Here is a 16,679-nt window from a genome sequence, read left to right on the forward strand (position 1 = left end):
CCAAAGCCAAGAAAATGCTGTGCATAATTTCCTTAACAGAGTCATATGAAGTTACTTTTTTGTTTTCTGTTTTTCTAATGTAATAGAACTCAAAGGCGGAAGAGAAAATCAGGTTTGGTATTTGAAAATATCAAAACTAGCATTGGCTTTTGCAATTATCCACTCAAAACCACCAGGGAAGAGTTGCAAAGAATACACTGAGCACCTTGCCAAAACTGTATCCGAACAAGATTTTGGATGGAAATCAAAAGTTGAAGTGCTGGAAGCTGAAGTTCTTCGATTACGTCAGGAACTTCTTTTGAACAAGATCTGTCCAAGATTCTGCTTGGAAAATGGTAAGTTTCTGAAATAACTTCTGACTGTGTTGCAGTAGCAAGGAAACAAACAGCTTTCATGTTGCCTGCACCATTTCTTGTCCCTAGATATGAGAGTCTTTAGTGTACAGCTTTCTATTTTTCCTAAAGCTCTGAAGAAGTAGAACAATTAATTAATTTGTAATGGGATTGAGCTTGGGAATTTGATGCTTACTCAGAACTTACGTTTTTAACTTTCAGAATCAATATGTATCATGGAATGTATCATTATCTGGAATAATTCCAGACCAAGTTGTCAATACAAAATGTTACCCTATAACCTCAGAGACACTAGTTTGCAAGAATATTGATGTAACCTATTTACATTTGGAACATGTCTTAAAGATATATTGCATATTTTTTTACCACTTTAAAGATGCTTAAAATCAGAATTTCAGCCTGATGTGTTGAAAGCATGAATCCCTAATATGTATAACGGGAAGGTTAGGCAGGCAAAGGACTGTATGTCTGCTATTTCTGTTAATGTATTTAGACTGCGGATACTGTGAATGTTTATTATGACATATAATAAAATTTTGTGAGTCTGATACTGTAGGATTCAGGAAAGCTGTTAGTTAAAGAATAAGAAAAAAAAGAAAAAAAAAAAGATGAGCTCAAACAGCACTGTTTCTCTGACTTGTGCATGTTGAGTGAGTCATTCTCACTCTGAGATATCAATGGCACAGGATGAGCTTGGAAATCGGGCAGTAGGGGATGTCTCCAGGCTCTGGGGAGATACTTCCCCCAGGAGATGGAGGTCACAATGCTCTGGGTTGAAGGAGAGAGACAGCTCACTGTTGAGGGGATCTCTAAAATCAAAATGTATAGCTAGTTGCTTTATGACTTGAGATTTTTAGAAGGTTCCCTGATAGAAAAGTTGATGAGGCTTTATTGGAATGGTTTTGTACTGAAACGGTAACTTCTTTATTTACTTGTGAAAAGATTTCTGGATTCTAACTTTAACTGAGAGGGCAGATGTATTAGACTTTAGCTAGAAGCTGTAATATTTTATTTTTTTTATATAATAGACATTTCTCTCTAGAGAAGTGAATTAATGACTATTCATACTTAGTTATTGTCTGTATGTCTGTTCTCTGCATCCTGTTCCAAACATGAAGTTTATTTGAGTAAAAGTAACTTTCAAGCTGCTCTTTCGAACAGGTGTCTTAATGTTACAAAGAACTGGTTCCATATGATGCATATGATCAGGAGAGATCTATTAACATCTAATGTCTGGAGAGGATATTCAAATTGTGGATTACACAGAACGTACCAAACGCTAGAAAAAAAAATCAATTCATCTGCAACTTCTGTGTTCCAAGTGTAACTTCTTAAAGATTCTTTACCCCAAGCTGTTGAACTGAGCAATACTGGTATGTCACTTGCCAAAGTAAGCTCTTTTAGTTGTGAGATAGGCAGAGGGAAGCAACTGTCCCTGGCAAATAACACTTTTTTCAAAGGATGTTAATTTTCATTGCCCTAGTCACAGTGAAGTTTGTTCACAGGCCTAAAATGTGGTAAATCTTGCCTAATTTTAGATGTCTGCAGCTGCACTAAATTTTCTGTGCTTTCTTCATTATCTGTACAGGGAAATGGCATGCTTACTCTAAAATTTATGGTACACTTGGCCCATTGCGATATTCACTAATATGGATATGGTGAATTGTCCACAAAAGACGTTCCTCTCCATTCTGCTAGCAGTAGGCTGAGTGGCTTAGAAAAAGTCCCATGATTCCCAAATCACTTCAGTAAGCTGCTCTTCATAGATAGCTCTTTTTATCTTTTTTATGGTCTCAGCAGCCTGTTCAAACATAGCCTGGGTAGCTGACCAAGTCTCATTTTTCAGTGAAGCCAAACTTTAATTTCAGTCTATGTTTAGCTAATGGGATCATAAATAGTAGAGATGAGTATGTGGTATCTATATCCCTTTAGTTTCTCCAGGGTACAAAACCAACACACTACTAATTTGAAGGATTACCGTGTAGCTGCTTTTCCCTTCAAATGTTTGTTTATATTTATGATTACACTGTAGATAAACCTGTTAGACAGAAAACCTTTTGACATTTGAAATATCTATGGGAGTTTACATCAACCCCACCTGCATCATATCCTGGCCAAGAGGAATAGGGCATAGTCTCCCGCTTCAGTTTCTCTTAACCACTTGGGTGTAAGAGAGCAAAAATATGTGGAAGACCTGAACTGTATCATAATTTCTATTTCTTCATACAGGTTTTCCTTAACATTGAAAGGATACTTTCGAGCTCTTGGAGTCTAACTTTGAGATGGCCGTTTTTTGTGGTATTTCTTTATTTTGACTGTTTTGTTTTGGTTTTCCCCTCCTTCTTAAACCTTGGTATGACATGTGAATTCTTCTGATAATGGATTTGAACCATATGTTCTCTTGGAAAGGATATGTTCTTCATCAGACAGATGTAACTGCTGAGTGAGCATTCATGGTTACAGGTACATTGGAGACTACAATGCTCAGTCTCTTGCTTTTGAGTAAAGAAAGATCGTTACTGACACCTGACGGGATATCTGTTGGTGAGATCTGTTCACTCTTCTGGTGATCAAGTTGATGATGTATATTAATAGCAGAACACCTGTGGTTGATACTTAAAGGGGGGTGGTTGTAGAAGCAAAGCCTACCTGAAATAGGGGCCACTCCACCACTGACATCTTCTGCTCTGGGGAAAAAAGTTTCCTCTCGTGTGTTGTGCCAGTTTTGAGATTTTTCAAGCCCATGGAGGTTAGAAGCTAAAGGGTGGCTGCTGCTGAGATAGGAAGGCACAAGGAGCTTGAATCTAAGTTGAGAGGAAAAGTGGTATAAGTGGTGTTCCATCCTGTTCACTTGAAGGCTACTATAGATCCATCAAGCCATTGTTATGGTTTGTTGTTGATGGTATATTGCCCAAGTTTACTACCTAATATCACACCAGAGGAGTTCTCTTTAGGGCCAAGTATAACTGGGCTTGTTCTTAGGGCCAGATATTCTACAGATATCATGGATCCTTTTCCTCCTCCATTCGTTTCTCCAGCCTTGTTTTTGGAGCCTGTGTTCTGCTTAAAACAATGCAACCTTTTAAAACAATTCAAACCCTCAGCTTTTCTTTGGCTTTCTTGTGTTCTGCTTAACAGCTCTATAGGTGAAAGAACAGCAGGGTTTCACAAAATCCACCACTGGAAGATCTCATGCAGCAAGGATCAGATACTGCACTTGTGTCTGCTGCTGCCTGTTGAGAGCTGAAGAGTTCGAGTCCTTCAGCCAAGGTTCGCTTTGCAGCTGTATCTTCCCTGCTCTGCATTCTGAGTGTGAGAGCTTTCCTCTCCCACCTGCTGTTTGTAATAATAATAGTAGGTCTTTCAGAGGCTTCAGGAATGATTAGAGACTGCCCATGGAGTTTTATTTCCCTGATGTGAGAAATTTGTGAGCTCTTTGAAGCTGTGATGTGTGTTTTCCTTCTCCACATAAAGTTGCACACAGTATGGATGCACAAGCACATGAAGGAGAAAAATCAAAGTATCCATTTTTAAAGATATGTTGTCTAGATTACTTTTGTCCCACCTGACCAGTTCTTTGTCCTCAGAGACCCCAAAAAAGTTTGGGGTTCCTCGCTGAGGGGAAGGAGCATGCTTTGCTACAGGTAAACTGGTGGTATGGGTTGTTAAAGTTTAATGTGTTGTTTATGAAAATGCTGTGGTATATATTCACTGACTGTGCTGTGTCTGGAGGTTCCTTATTTGACTTAATGTGCAGCTGTCTTTCTGAATACAAGGACACTGGTATTCCTTTTACATGGTGCTGCTTTTGGCTGTACGTCAGCTGTCTGAGGAGGAAAAGCAAATCTTTTCGTAATTGTCTGGTCATTATTTTTCACCTTGCCAGTATTGTCCTGACAATTATGCCTATGGGTAGAAAAAAAATCAAATTTCCTATTAATCAAAGTTTCTTGCCTTTCTTTAATTCAGATTGAAATTTCACAGAAAGGAGGAAACTCGTTGGTGTTATTCTGCGAATAAGAACATAAAATATTTGAGCATTCTGTTGTCACTTTGCTTTGGAGCTACATGAAAATACAAAAGGTCTTACAAAGCATTGATGAATTGATAGATTCATGGATTGAAGCACCTGTCCTCTAAGACAAATTCCTTAGCTCATCAAATCAACAATCATATTGTTTCTTGGCAGCCTCTGTTAAAGAGATCTGAAAAGCCTGCAGCTGTTACTCCATCCTAAGAAGGCATAAATGCAATACTCTACCCTTTTTTGCCAAGCATGTATTTTAGGAATGACAATTTAGAGGACAGATGTTTATTGCCTTGGTTGCTTTAGGCTGATACTCTTGAAGGGTTCCAAATCAGTTATCCAGGGTAAATTTTTAGCAAAACTTGTATCTAGTATGTGTTTTCTCTTCCTTAGCTTCACCTTCAATCTTGGTTCATGTTCTTCCCTTCTTATGGAGTGGATAGGAATTTACTGAACTGCTCGCTTCTCTAATTAAACTAAATAAATACATAAACAAACCAGATTCTCCCCCACTTTTTTTTTTTTTTTTTTTAGAATTAGTTTATTCTTCTTTTTATGGATAATTTACAGTAGAACTTCATCTGCCATGCCCTGAAGTCCCATCCTGTGTTCTTAGCCTCCACAGTAGCATATGGCTGCCAGCCCACCCTACCATAGTCTGTCTGTGTGTTTAGGGAAATGCTGAACTCTGAGTCAGAATGTGGTTAATGTGAATGTCTGATTTTTAACTGTGTCCTGAGGCTGTGTTTGACTTCTCAGGGTACTAAATTCTGCTTCCTGTGTCAAGACATTTGAAGCAACTTGTACCTCTTTAGGGAGTAAGAGCCAGAGACAAAAAGAATTCGTTATCTCCTGCTTCACTCCTTAACTTGGTGTGTTTCTTGAGGCATTTAGATGTACATGTGGAAAAAGGGAGCAATTTCCTTTGTAGATTAGTATGAATGAAGACACTTCAGTCTCCTTTCTTCTTGCTGGAAGCTCAGACCTGTTGCAAAAGCAGAAACATATAGAATTGGAACAACCAGCTCATCAGCTGAAGTAAAACTGATTATAAATGATACACAGCTCCAGTTTACCAGCAGCCTTGTTTTGGGCCACAGAATTCAGCCATCTCTTCCCTTTCCACTTCCCTATAAGTCATGGCTTGGGTGTTTCTTGCTCAGTAGGGAGAGTCAGAAACTCTGGGTGCTCAGCTTAAAGCCCCAGCATTTCCTTGGTGGGCAAAGAAGGGATCAGATAAGTCCTGCTTTGATGAGAGCAGGAAGAGTGATAGCCAGTCAAAATCTTTTTTGAATAATTTGATTTCAAACCTCTGGAAGGGCAGAACTCTCTGCCATAACTTAAATAACTTGTGATGTTTCTTATTCCTGCTTACATTAAAAGGAGCGGTGGGAGAACATAATTGATAATAGATTTTTTTTTTAAAGCTCATTTTCAAAGAGAAACCAGTCAGATGAATTCAGAAAGATCAGACCAAAACATATGCAGATTCCTCAGAGAATATGTTATCTGCAGCCTCATAAAGGAATCTTCCTCGTTAGTGGAGGGAGCAGCAGCAGTCCAAATCAGACTGAATAATAATGATAAAAACATATTAGTCTATTAGGAGAAATTACTTCCCTCCCCAGAAAGAAGATGAAATGGTGTGAAATGTTTACAGCTGCCCTGAATAGCACTTAGCAAAGGCATGGTAGTAAGGTAGAGGAATATAGACTAGAATATCTAAGTTATCATGGTAAGTTTATGTAAAAGCTATTTCTTCAGGTCAGTATGTTTGAAAGAGCTGCTGTTACAGATTGCTGTGTCCTGTCACCACTTTTTTCCCTCCTGGTATTTGGCAGGAAGCAAGGAATGCAAAAGAATGACAGTTACAGAAGAATAGTCAACCTCTGAGGGGTATCTTCGGCTTCTTTCTTTTTCTAGCTTCCTTCTTCCAAGGTGAGAGGATTCTCCATTGGGCAGCAGTCAACACTTAGTTTGATGTCGCCGTGGAAAACATATCTGATTATTTTTGTCTGGTGCTTAGGGAATGTGATGTTTCTGCCTAAAAAGATTCTTCCTCCTTCCCTCTGCGTGCCTTCCCCCCTGACCCCCCCCCCCAAAAAAAAGGTGGCCTTGTCTCCATACAGACACATAAGGGCAGCCCAGTCTAAGTGTCATCTCAGCATTTTCTCTAAGGCCTGATGGTGTCAGACAGACAGTATTTCAAAAACGAACTATTTGACATCTTAAGTGTACTAGTATACTCCTATGCTTCTACCAGTGGTACTAATGCAAGTAGGCCAGCATTGCAAGTAATGTCTCACAACCTAAAAAGTATTTTATTTTTTTAGGAGAGGAGCAGGGAATTGAGAACAGATAACATGAGGTGACAAAAATGAAGTTAAAATGTGTTTAGCACAGATTTATGGGAACATGGCTCTTGGAATATGATGATGAGATAAATCTGTTCCCCATAATTGTAGTGACACAATGGGGAACTTTATGAAAGCTGAGGCCTTTTCAGGATAATTAAATAAGTTAATTTGCAATCTGGAAAAAGCACCAGCTGGAGTGTAATGATTCATTGAAATCTCAGAGTACTGCTCCTTCCATGGATAACAGGTCTGTTTTGGTTGTGGAAACTTTCTCCCTTTGAAAGCAGATGCTGTCTATCTTATCAGATGGCATTGCTACAGCTGTTCTAAGCACAAACTTGGGGCAAAGGGCCCCAAGCAGCATCCTTTTCTTTCCAGGTTTCTGTATAAGGAACCTATTTGGAGGCAAAAACAACCCAATTGTCCCAGCAAGAGAAATATACTATTTTATAAATTCCCTGTGTAGATCAAGTTCCTGATAAGATGCATAGTGATTTTTAGGAATAAGGTTCATAAAAGCAAGGGGGATTCCTAATTTAGTGTAGATTCATTTCCTTTCTTCTGGGTAACAGAATTATAGTTTTGGGGAAAACTGAATGTATATGGTAAAAACAGGTTATGAAGTGTGGCCATGGCATTTAGGATCCTCTTGCCTATAAGTCTACTGTGGGGAGCTAAGGATCAGTCAGATTTTTCTGTGGAAATACAGAATCACAGAATGGTTGAGGTTGAAAGAGGCAACTGGAGGTCATCTTGTCCAACTCCCTTGTCAAGCAGGGCCACCTAAAGCCAGTTGTGCAGGACCGTGTCCAGGCAGCTTTTGAGTATCTCTAAGAATGGAGATTCCACAACCTCTTCGGGCAATCTTAACCTAACTCAAACTTAGATTTGAGTTCCTCAAGCAGACCTTTGTTTGTGGGCTTCTGGATATATAAACAAAAAAGCCAAATATTTATACCATGTTGTATTCAAGAAAAGAGATGTTTTTAGGAATGTACACCCTAGCTGATTCCTTAGGGAGTCCACCTCATATCAGCCTTCAGCTCATTACAGTTGCACCCAGATCACTGCTGCCTGCATTGGCTGATACTTCTTGTTTCTTAGAGAAGCTCTGTTTGACGATGCAAAGCATTTTTAATAAGACATAGTACTTATAGTTCAGTACTACCAGTTCAGATGGGTAGTCTTCATAGGTAACATTAATTCACTTAATATCTTGAAATATCCCCTATCTAGCTTAGAACTCAAATTTCAGTCATCGCATTGAGATGGTCAATATTGTAAAGCATATGTTAGATCTTTTGTTGTGAAAGCTGCTTGATGAGCATTAACTGACCCAAATCTGTATGTTCGTCACCTGATTATCGATCCTTCCATATCTTTACTGCAAGTATTCTTTATTTGACTTGAACTACAAAGGATTTGTGCTGTCTTCTACAGAAATCCCCTAAAAATGAATGTTTATATCCTCAAAATCCTTCTCGGTTCTTAGTGAATTCTAAACGTTTAGATGCTTTATATAAGCAAAATCCCTAACAAATTGAAGTATATGCTTCTAAGCCTTCTGAGAAGCATTTAAACCCTGGCATTGAACAATTAATTTGAGAATTTTAGATACTCAGTCCTATGTTCATTTCTTGAAATTATTCCTAAATGGGAAAAGTATGTCAGCATGAAATGCCTTAGCTTTAAGCAGAAGAGCTTTCTTTTCCGAGCCGGTTATTAAAAAAAAAAAAAAAAGGAAATGCAGAAGCAAAGTGTGGGTTGTGTGCCTTCTAAAATGTCTCCATTTGGAGAATCCTGGAAGCTTTTTATTATTTTTTTGTTATTATTTCAAAATGTTCAAATATGTGAGACAAAATTTCTTTGCTTTGATATATAGAGAAGTTCGGCTTGGTTCCAGATCAGGACAGCTATGGTGTGCTAAACACATAGGAGTTCATGAGGGAGGAGAGTGAGTTGTTTTTTCTCAATCAGTCAGCTTGGTTAGTAATGAAACCAGCAGAATAGAGGCAGGCTTACACATGAAGAAAAGGTAAAGAAAACAGTTAATAAGTGTGAGAAGATTTTTTTTGAGGAAGAAGAAGAGAATAAACTTGATTCATTGTTCATGGAAGGTGCACTTGTAACAAACCAATCAGCGAATACTACATGAAGAATTACAGAGTCCCGAAAAATGCAGAAGTGGAACAGTGAATACAGTAGGAAAAAATATGAATAATTTCACACATGTTTTCATTTCCTTTTAGAAGTTACTGACTGAACACCTTCTTGGAAAGAAGAATGCAGTATCATCAAAGGGGTTTCTAAGATTGTCTCATTTTTAATTGTCTTTTTTTTTTTTCTTTTAGATGTGGAACTGAGCCTATCAATTGTAACTGAGTTTTAAGAGAGCTTTACGTGTCAAACGTCATTGGGTTTGATTTTCAAGTGATAATCCATGTGTGTGCTTACAAAGTGAGAGAATATAAACAATGCCTAATGCTTGAAACTGAAGTAATTTTTTCTTTGCAGAATTCAAGTCATGTCTTCACTTTGTTTCTTACACCTGCCACCTTCAAGCCCATTTTCTGTTCTACAGTCCCTGTTGGTTGTGTGACTGCAGATATATTAAGTTTTTCAAAAGACCTGAAGGCCATTTTATGATTCCACAGCAATTTCTTCAGATAGGGACCCTTCTTCAGTTTTTAAATTTTGAACTACATACAGCATGTGGCCTTCCTCATTGTAACACTGTCCGGTCTGTGGCAGCCAGTAGTGCAGGCGTCGGACAAAGCGTCTTCCACCGCCCCTGCTTCTGCTACGTAGATATTACAGATGCTGCCTCTCTTACTCTGCGTTGGGTAGAACCAGGAGCTGGGTCATTCCCTTCTCTCTCCACAACTCTGAGAAACCTTATGACGGTACTGCTGCCAGCAGGCACCTGGAAGACAAAAGGTGTTTTCCTGGCCTGATGAAGCAACTGGCTCTTCCTGCTCCCTTTCTTGTCCCTGAACTGATTCTTGGTGTCTGTGTTAAGGTGGCTATTCAGAAGTGAGAGAATTCATCTGGGAGATGGGGTGGACTCTGGTGTTTCCCAGAGCTCTGCTTCCTCACGACTACTTGAAGACTCCACAGTATCTCATCGTAAGACTGATTGGCATCTCACTCCACTGATAAGAGCCTCTGTGTTCTGTGGTCCCACAGCAGTATGTGCATTTGAGTTCTTGTGCTTCACAGAAGTGCCTACAAACCTTGCTTACATACTCTACACAGTGTGCAAGTCACCCCCTTGTCCCTTGAGTGACTGCTGGTTTTCAGGCCAGACACTCTTTGCAGTGGTTGATAGGTGTAGAGGGATGTCAGTTCTTCAGCCTTTGCACCCCAAGGCTGTTCTTGTGACCGTATCTTGCTTTGTTTGGGGAGCACGTAATTCTGATTTTCAGCTCAGGATCTTAATGTAGTAAGGCGCTAAAGGGACTTAAGAATTTAAATGTTTCCTGAATCTGATGTGGCATATTTAAGGAGGCTGTAAAATTGCTCATGACCAGATATTTCATTACCTATATAAAGGCATTGTAAAATTTTGTGGTTAGTTTATCATGTGCAGTAAATTTTCATATTTCTTGTTCCTGTATATTTATAGTCAAATGTTTTTGAAATTACTGTTTAAAGATTATTGTTAGTGTGAGGCAGGCTTAATACTGTTCCTCTTTGGGTTTTTTGTTGTTTTTTTTTTTTTGTACTTGATAATCACATAGTGTGAACATCAAGACTGCTTTCTCATTTAAATAGTAGGCAAGTACAAAGTGATTAGTTTACCTTCTTTCAAGAAATAAATGATAAGCTGTTTCTAGACATTTTGAGGGAAATAATGAGTATTTCCCGGTGGGTGATTTATTTATTTTTTTAAAAGATAACTTCCACCTCCTCCCAAAATGACTAGAACATATAAATAACTGAACATTTTTAAAGCATTTTATATTATTCGTTGAACTGGAAATATGCTGCTATTGGGGGCTTACTATAACGGGTTTTCTGGAAGCTCATCATGGGACAGGAGTGTGATATCTCAGTGAGTAGGAACTGGAGCATAAATGTAACATTGTCTCCTACTGGTAGGAATTTCATTGAATATGCTACCTCTTTTATTTGGGGACAGTCTGAAGTTTGGTTCCTACTGGTATCTCTATATTACTCTGTTCTTCCCTTTTTCCTCTCTTTCTGTCTCCTTTCTTTCACCTCTGATGTTTTTTTCTTTTCCTTCGACAAGAGAATCGGTGCACATACATATGTTTTTTTGCACGTAGTTCTTGCTTTGCTTCTTTTGACTCCTGGCATTACATCCTCATGAGCAATTTTCGTGTTGCCCCATGGGATTAAGAACAGGAGCAAAATATCCACATAGTGAAACTCACAGTAGATGGATTCCCTAGAATGGCTTCTTTTCCTTAAACAGTACCATAAACTTTCAATTTTTTTCTTCTGGAATGTCTTTTGCTCAAAACCTTAGGGAGAGAAGACATGAAAGATTGATGACTGTTTTTGTTAGTCAGACCATGGGAAGTGTGCTTTGCTTCTTTGCTTGCTTTCAAAGTGTTGGTATGCAGGGCATTTGGGAACAGTGTTAATATATAAAATGCTAGGCTGGCCTTACAAGCCCTGCTTTTCCTACCTCCTGGAAATGTTGGTTGATTTCCCTACAGTTAGCCCTTTCATTGTGAGTCAATTGGTACCAATTCCTGTTCAATTTTGAGTGTGTCTGAATGTTAAAGGCATGAAACTCAACGATAAGTAAATAAACCACATTTCCAGTTTTGATCTCAGTAGTAATACCCTCATTGGATGATCTGGTATGTTTTCAGAGACTGAAGTAATGGTCAGAATTCAATTTGAAATTGTGCATTTAATGAAGTCTGTATAAACTTTTTTGAGTAGTGTTTTTTTAGTGTACAGAATACTGTAGATTGCTGCCTAGTGATGTTTTCTGTGTTAAATTTTTTTTTTTTAACTTGCCATGAAATATAACATTTATTTCCTGTCAGGCCAAACGATCTATAAAATCTTTTTATTCATTTAAGAATACAAACACAGAGGAGTATGGTATTGCTTTAGATCCTTGTGGAAAATATGAACAGTATATGCATGTTTTTTAAGAGAGAAGCAGTTTGTGGCTGTGCCCCAGTAAGCAGGGCACAGCCAGGAGTTGGTCAGATGGGGTTCTAGCCTTGCCTCATGGCACAGAGATGTTTATGTGTGTTGGTCGTCCACTTCTCTGCTCTAATGTCTCTTGCTTGTTTTGAGTGTAATCTTTTGACATAGGTAGCATGTAGCACAGAAGGAGTCTGTTGTCACCTAGTACTAAGTTATGCCCAGAGGCACTGACTTAAATATATCTAATGTGTGAAACAGGATGAAAGAGAGTCTACAATAGTGTACAAATATAATTTAATGGTGTAAATGCAGTGCATACCTTCTGTAACATAGTTTTTCTGTCTTTGAAGAAGATGGTATGAGATAGGTGGTGACTGGAGAAATTTTTGATTCTGGATGTTTTTCTTTGTTAAATAATGAAAAACTCAAGTGTAATGTTCTGTTCAACTTTGTCTCTGTTAGAATTCCTTACCTGACTTGGGGAGAAAGAGTACACGTAAAGGATGAGATCTTATTTGATGCAGTTACAGTAAAAGACCTTTACTGTCTTATAAAAACAGTCTGAGTTCTTGAGAATAAAAGTAGTGAAAAAGTTTGGAGGGCCAGAAATTTATATGCATTTCCTTCCCTGGGAATAAATGGGAGTATAGATGTCCACTTAAATTATATATGTGAAAACTGAAAACTGTCAGGAATTTTAAACTCAAAATTACTGTTCATATTGCTATGAGCATAAAACATCTTGTTCACAGATAGATACTACTTTCTGAAAGTTTTGACTTTCATTTAAAAATGTCACCTTCTTCCACAGCTAAATTCAAGTCATGAGAAGTTCTTGGTGAGCAAGCATACGTATGTTTTACGTGATTTTTGTGTGGAAGCAAAAGGAGAAAGCATATATGGCACTTCCCATAAGTATGTATTTAAGTGCTATGTAAATATAACTTTTACATTTGTGTTTCAGGAAAACCAGATGCCTCTGCTGAAATTCTTCTGGATCAGGAATGTATAAACCCTATGAGTTACTCAAGCCAGCTAGAAGACTCTGGATGTGATGTCTCTAATGACTATGCATTCGATTCTTTAGGCATAGCTTCTGATTTTCACCAATCTGAGCATAATGTCAACACTTCTAAACGTTGGTTGGAAAGAGTTCCCCCATTGAATCTTTGCTGTACTGGCAAGGAGGAATCTCTGACTGCTCCAGTGCAGTTTTTGCAACATCTGCTTGAAATAAGAAAACTGTCAGAAGGAGGAATTCTTCAAGCAGACTTCACACAGCTTGAGAATGATTCCTTCACCATATGCAATTCAGTGTCTCAGTTGCTTGATGGACTGACTGTTTTTTACAACAGTCCTAAATTTCCAGTTTCAAATGTTCTTACTGAAGCAGTTTGTGTTTTGATCAGTTTAATAACTGATACTAAATTATCTAATCATGTTTTGAAGAAATGTTTCAAGAAGCTGGAAGAATTTAAGAAAAACCTAATTCAGATTATTTTAAGAAACAGCAGTGTCAATAGGGTAAGTTTAAAACATCTTCCATCTTTACTACACCATTTCAATATACTGTAATACTCTCCTGGTTTTAAGCACTTTTTTAAATATTAGCTTGTCTTACTATATTTTGAAGAGTACTTCTCAGAGATTTTTGTGATTGCTCTTTTTTGTGATATGTACAATAAATACTCTAAAGCATTTTAAAAAGTTCTTGCTCATGCATGCAAGTTCTTCTAGTCTGTTCCTGAGTATAGGACTTTAAAAAAACTGTTAAAAAGGCAGATTAAAACAACTTCTTATAGAAAATATGAGACAAAACCACATTGTTGCTCTTGCTATATGAAGATATTTTGTAGATATTCAGAAAGTAATGACTATACAATTTTTTTTATTCTTTCTTATGCACCTAGATTAAATAGGTTGGTTTGCTTCAGAAGATCTCTCTCACTCTCTAGACATTTGCAAATTTGTGTTTTAAAAATAAATTGCCAGATGAGTGAAGAACTCAGAAATAGCATGTCGCCGGCACAAATGGCAAATAGGACTGAATTGCATTTTGTCTGTATTCATCATTCTGCTTTGTTCCATGCATCATCTTGTTAGTTTCCTCATTCAACTGAAATATCCCTAGTCTGTCTTCACAAGACTTCTCATAAGTAATGAATTCCATTGTATGTCTTAGGAATTTTGGTTTTCATTCTGTCTTTTAGAGTAACTTGGAACAGATATGATAGTGGAATTGTTTGAGACTTAAACATACCAATTTAGTGTATGCAACTACACTACCATTATAGTAAATGAAAATCATATCCCTATAATCCATGGAGACTAAAGAATGCTGACCAGGTACTAGGTCCCTATTTTAAGATGAGCTTTAAAGTTGCCTTTAGCAAAATGAGAGCCTGGGCATCCGCTACACCTGTGGACAGATGTACCCATTTGTCTTAATTTAAAATGAATCCCACTCACTGTCTATTAAGTATTTACACCAGAATGTAAATATCAAACCAATATTATTACCAAAATAAGGGGGAGGAGGCAGGGGAGTGTGAATATGCCTGTATTTTGGTTAGAAAGTGTTCAGAAGGAAATCTTCATATACTGAAGCTTTTCCAGCACTAGAGCCTTCTGTCTCTAGTACCAGGGTGCTTTCTATTTCAGCGTTGCCATGGTGTGATACTTAGTTTTTAATTAGAGGTGTCCCTGGCCAGTGTTTTGAAAGGATGTGAGCATACATACCATTTGTGTGGTATCAGCAATAGAGTCATGCAGGTGTGACTCCTTTTATTTTTTTGTGTGATTACAGGATACAGAACAAAGAAAACTTGAGCAGGCATTCTTTAAGGACTTCTTCATAGTTGATGATGTCCAGTGTTTCCACCTGTTCCCCTCCTCTACCTGAATGGGAAGTTAATAAATAATTAAAATAATGTTAATTGTAGGAAAGCAACCAAGAGGTTTTCCAGAGAGGGATTACTTGTTGACTGGAGGAACCTGGCAAAGGTTAAGTGAGAGGTGCCACATCTTAAATGAGAGAGAATATCCTGATCAGGGATGTTTCAAGTCTGCAAAGTGCTTTTATAAATCATTCAGGAAGGGTGGAGTATGTCCACATAATTTGCAAGTGGCATCTTTTCTCTGAATAACTTCACTGAAGCAGATGGCGCTTTATGAGATGTTTTATATCTTGCTTCCACCAAAATATTGACTTAACAGTCGTTCCTATCAGCAGCCATTACTTCAATCAAACACATTCAAAGAGTTTAAAAATTGTATAAACCAATTATTAAGGGATAATTGTGGTAGTTTCCAGATTTGTAGGGAAAAAGGGAAAACGTCTGTAGTAATTGCAATGTTTATAAAGATTTATTGAAAAATCCTTTTTAGAGGTTTGGTTTTCCTTAAACTGAATTGAATATGGAAATAAACATGTAGAATTCAGAATTAGTAGTGGAAATTGTATAACTAATTCTTCATGTGCTGTGTACCAGATATCTCCCAGGAACACTTTATGCTTCAGTTTTAATCATCACTGTTTACTCAAGTGGTGATTGAAATATCAAGATTATAGGTTTAAAATAAAATTACCATTAATTACAAGGCTGTCATCTGGAAAGAGTGGCAAACTGTATGAATTTTGGTTCCAGGAGGATGCTTAAATCCATCCAGTATTAAAACATTAGGAATTTTGTTGTATCTAACCTTACTAACTGTCAAAAAGCATTTGTACAGACAGTCACCAATGCAGCTATAGTATTTAACACAACTTTCCCTTTGCCATCTTCACCTATAAAACTGTCAGGAGCTGTCAAGGAGGACAAAGGGCTGTGAGAAACACCTTAAAAAGTGAACAAAGAGAGAAATAGCTGTGGATTACACTTAACACCTCATCTTCAAAAGCAATCCCAGCGTTTTGCAGGGCAAATTAAATAACTCAAAAAAACCTTTAAGAATTGGAAAAGAGATAATTATCTCTACATTAGATGTAAAGGAAGAAAAACAGCAGCAGAATTGCGTGCTGTAACTGTTGAGTCCTATTGTTTGAGATGTTTCTAATTATAAAGCACTGGAAGCTGTAGGAACCAGCAAAGGCATATACTGAGAGCTTTTCTGCCTGGATTCAGTTGCCTAAAACTGTGCACTTTGGATAGAATTTTCGACCTGAAACTCCAAATTGATGTGAGTATCAAAAGGAAAAAAAAAATCTATCATTTAGGATATGAGAGCTAAAATAAAAGGAAATATTACTTGAAATATAAAACCATTTAAGTCAAAGGACTACAAATAAAAGTAGCCTCTTGAACTTCCCTTTTTAATTTTTCTGTTCTCCCTCCATGTTTGGAGAGCAGCTCAGAAGTCTGCACACATCTGTCAGACACACAGTCTTTTGGAGGAAGCCTTCTGGAAAGGGCCTTAAGTCACGGCTGCTAAGGGTGAAGCATGAATGCTCTGAGGTTAAATCACCTGCTCAAAGGCCTGTCTCTGCACATTCTCCTGGGATGCCATGAAAAAGCTTGTGAGGATCCTGTGTCTAAATCTGGTACAGATAAGTTGTTGCTGTCCTGTTGCAAAATCTGTGATAGTCGCTGCTGATCTATGGAGCAAGCACTTTGTCACCAGTTTTTGAGTCCTCAGCACTGAGGCTGTTGCAGGTTTGTGTGGGTGTGTGGCTGTTGGTGCATCGTGTTTCGATGTGCAAATTGTTCATTCATGTTGAGTCACTCCGCTGTCAGCAGAACCACTGTCCTATTTATGCAGGCTCTTTGCAAGTGCTGCTTTCAAGCAGTCGGAAGTGTATTATAAGAAAAC

The 16,679-nt window shown here is 37.9% G+C and overlaps 1 protein-coding gene across 1 annotated transcript in view; it reads left to right on the forward strand.

Annotated features, from left to right (window-relative positions):
- The window catches only part of MEI4 (meiotic double-stranded break formation protein 4), a 67,359-nt gene that overhangs the window by 8,643 nt on the left and 42,037 nt on the right, over positions 1-16,679 (forward strand). The window contains exons 2-3 of the mRNA XM_075046351.1: positions 87-335; positions 12,835-13,394. Of these exons, the coding sequence (XP_074902452.1) occupies positions 87-335; positions 12,835-13,394 (809 nt within the window). The remainder of the gene's footprint in view (positions 1-86; positions 336-12,834; positions 13,395-16,679) is intronic.

This window comes from Buteo buteo, chromosome 15 (genome assembly GCF_964188355.1).
Source record: "Buteo buteo chromosome 15, bButBut1.hap1.1, whole genome shotgun sequence".
Classification (NCBI taxonomy): domain Eukaryota; kingdom Metazoa; phylum Chordata; class Aves; order Accipitriformes; family Accipitridae; genus Buteo; species Buteo buteo.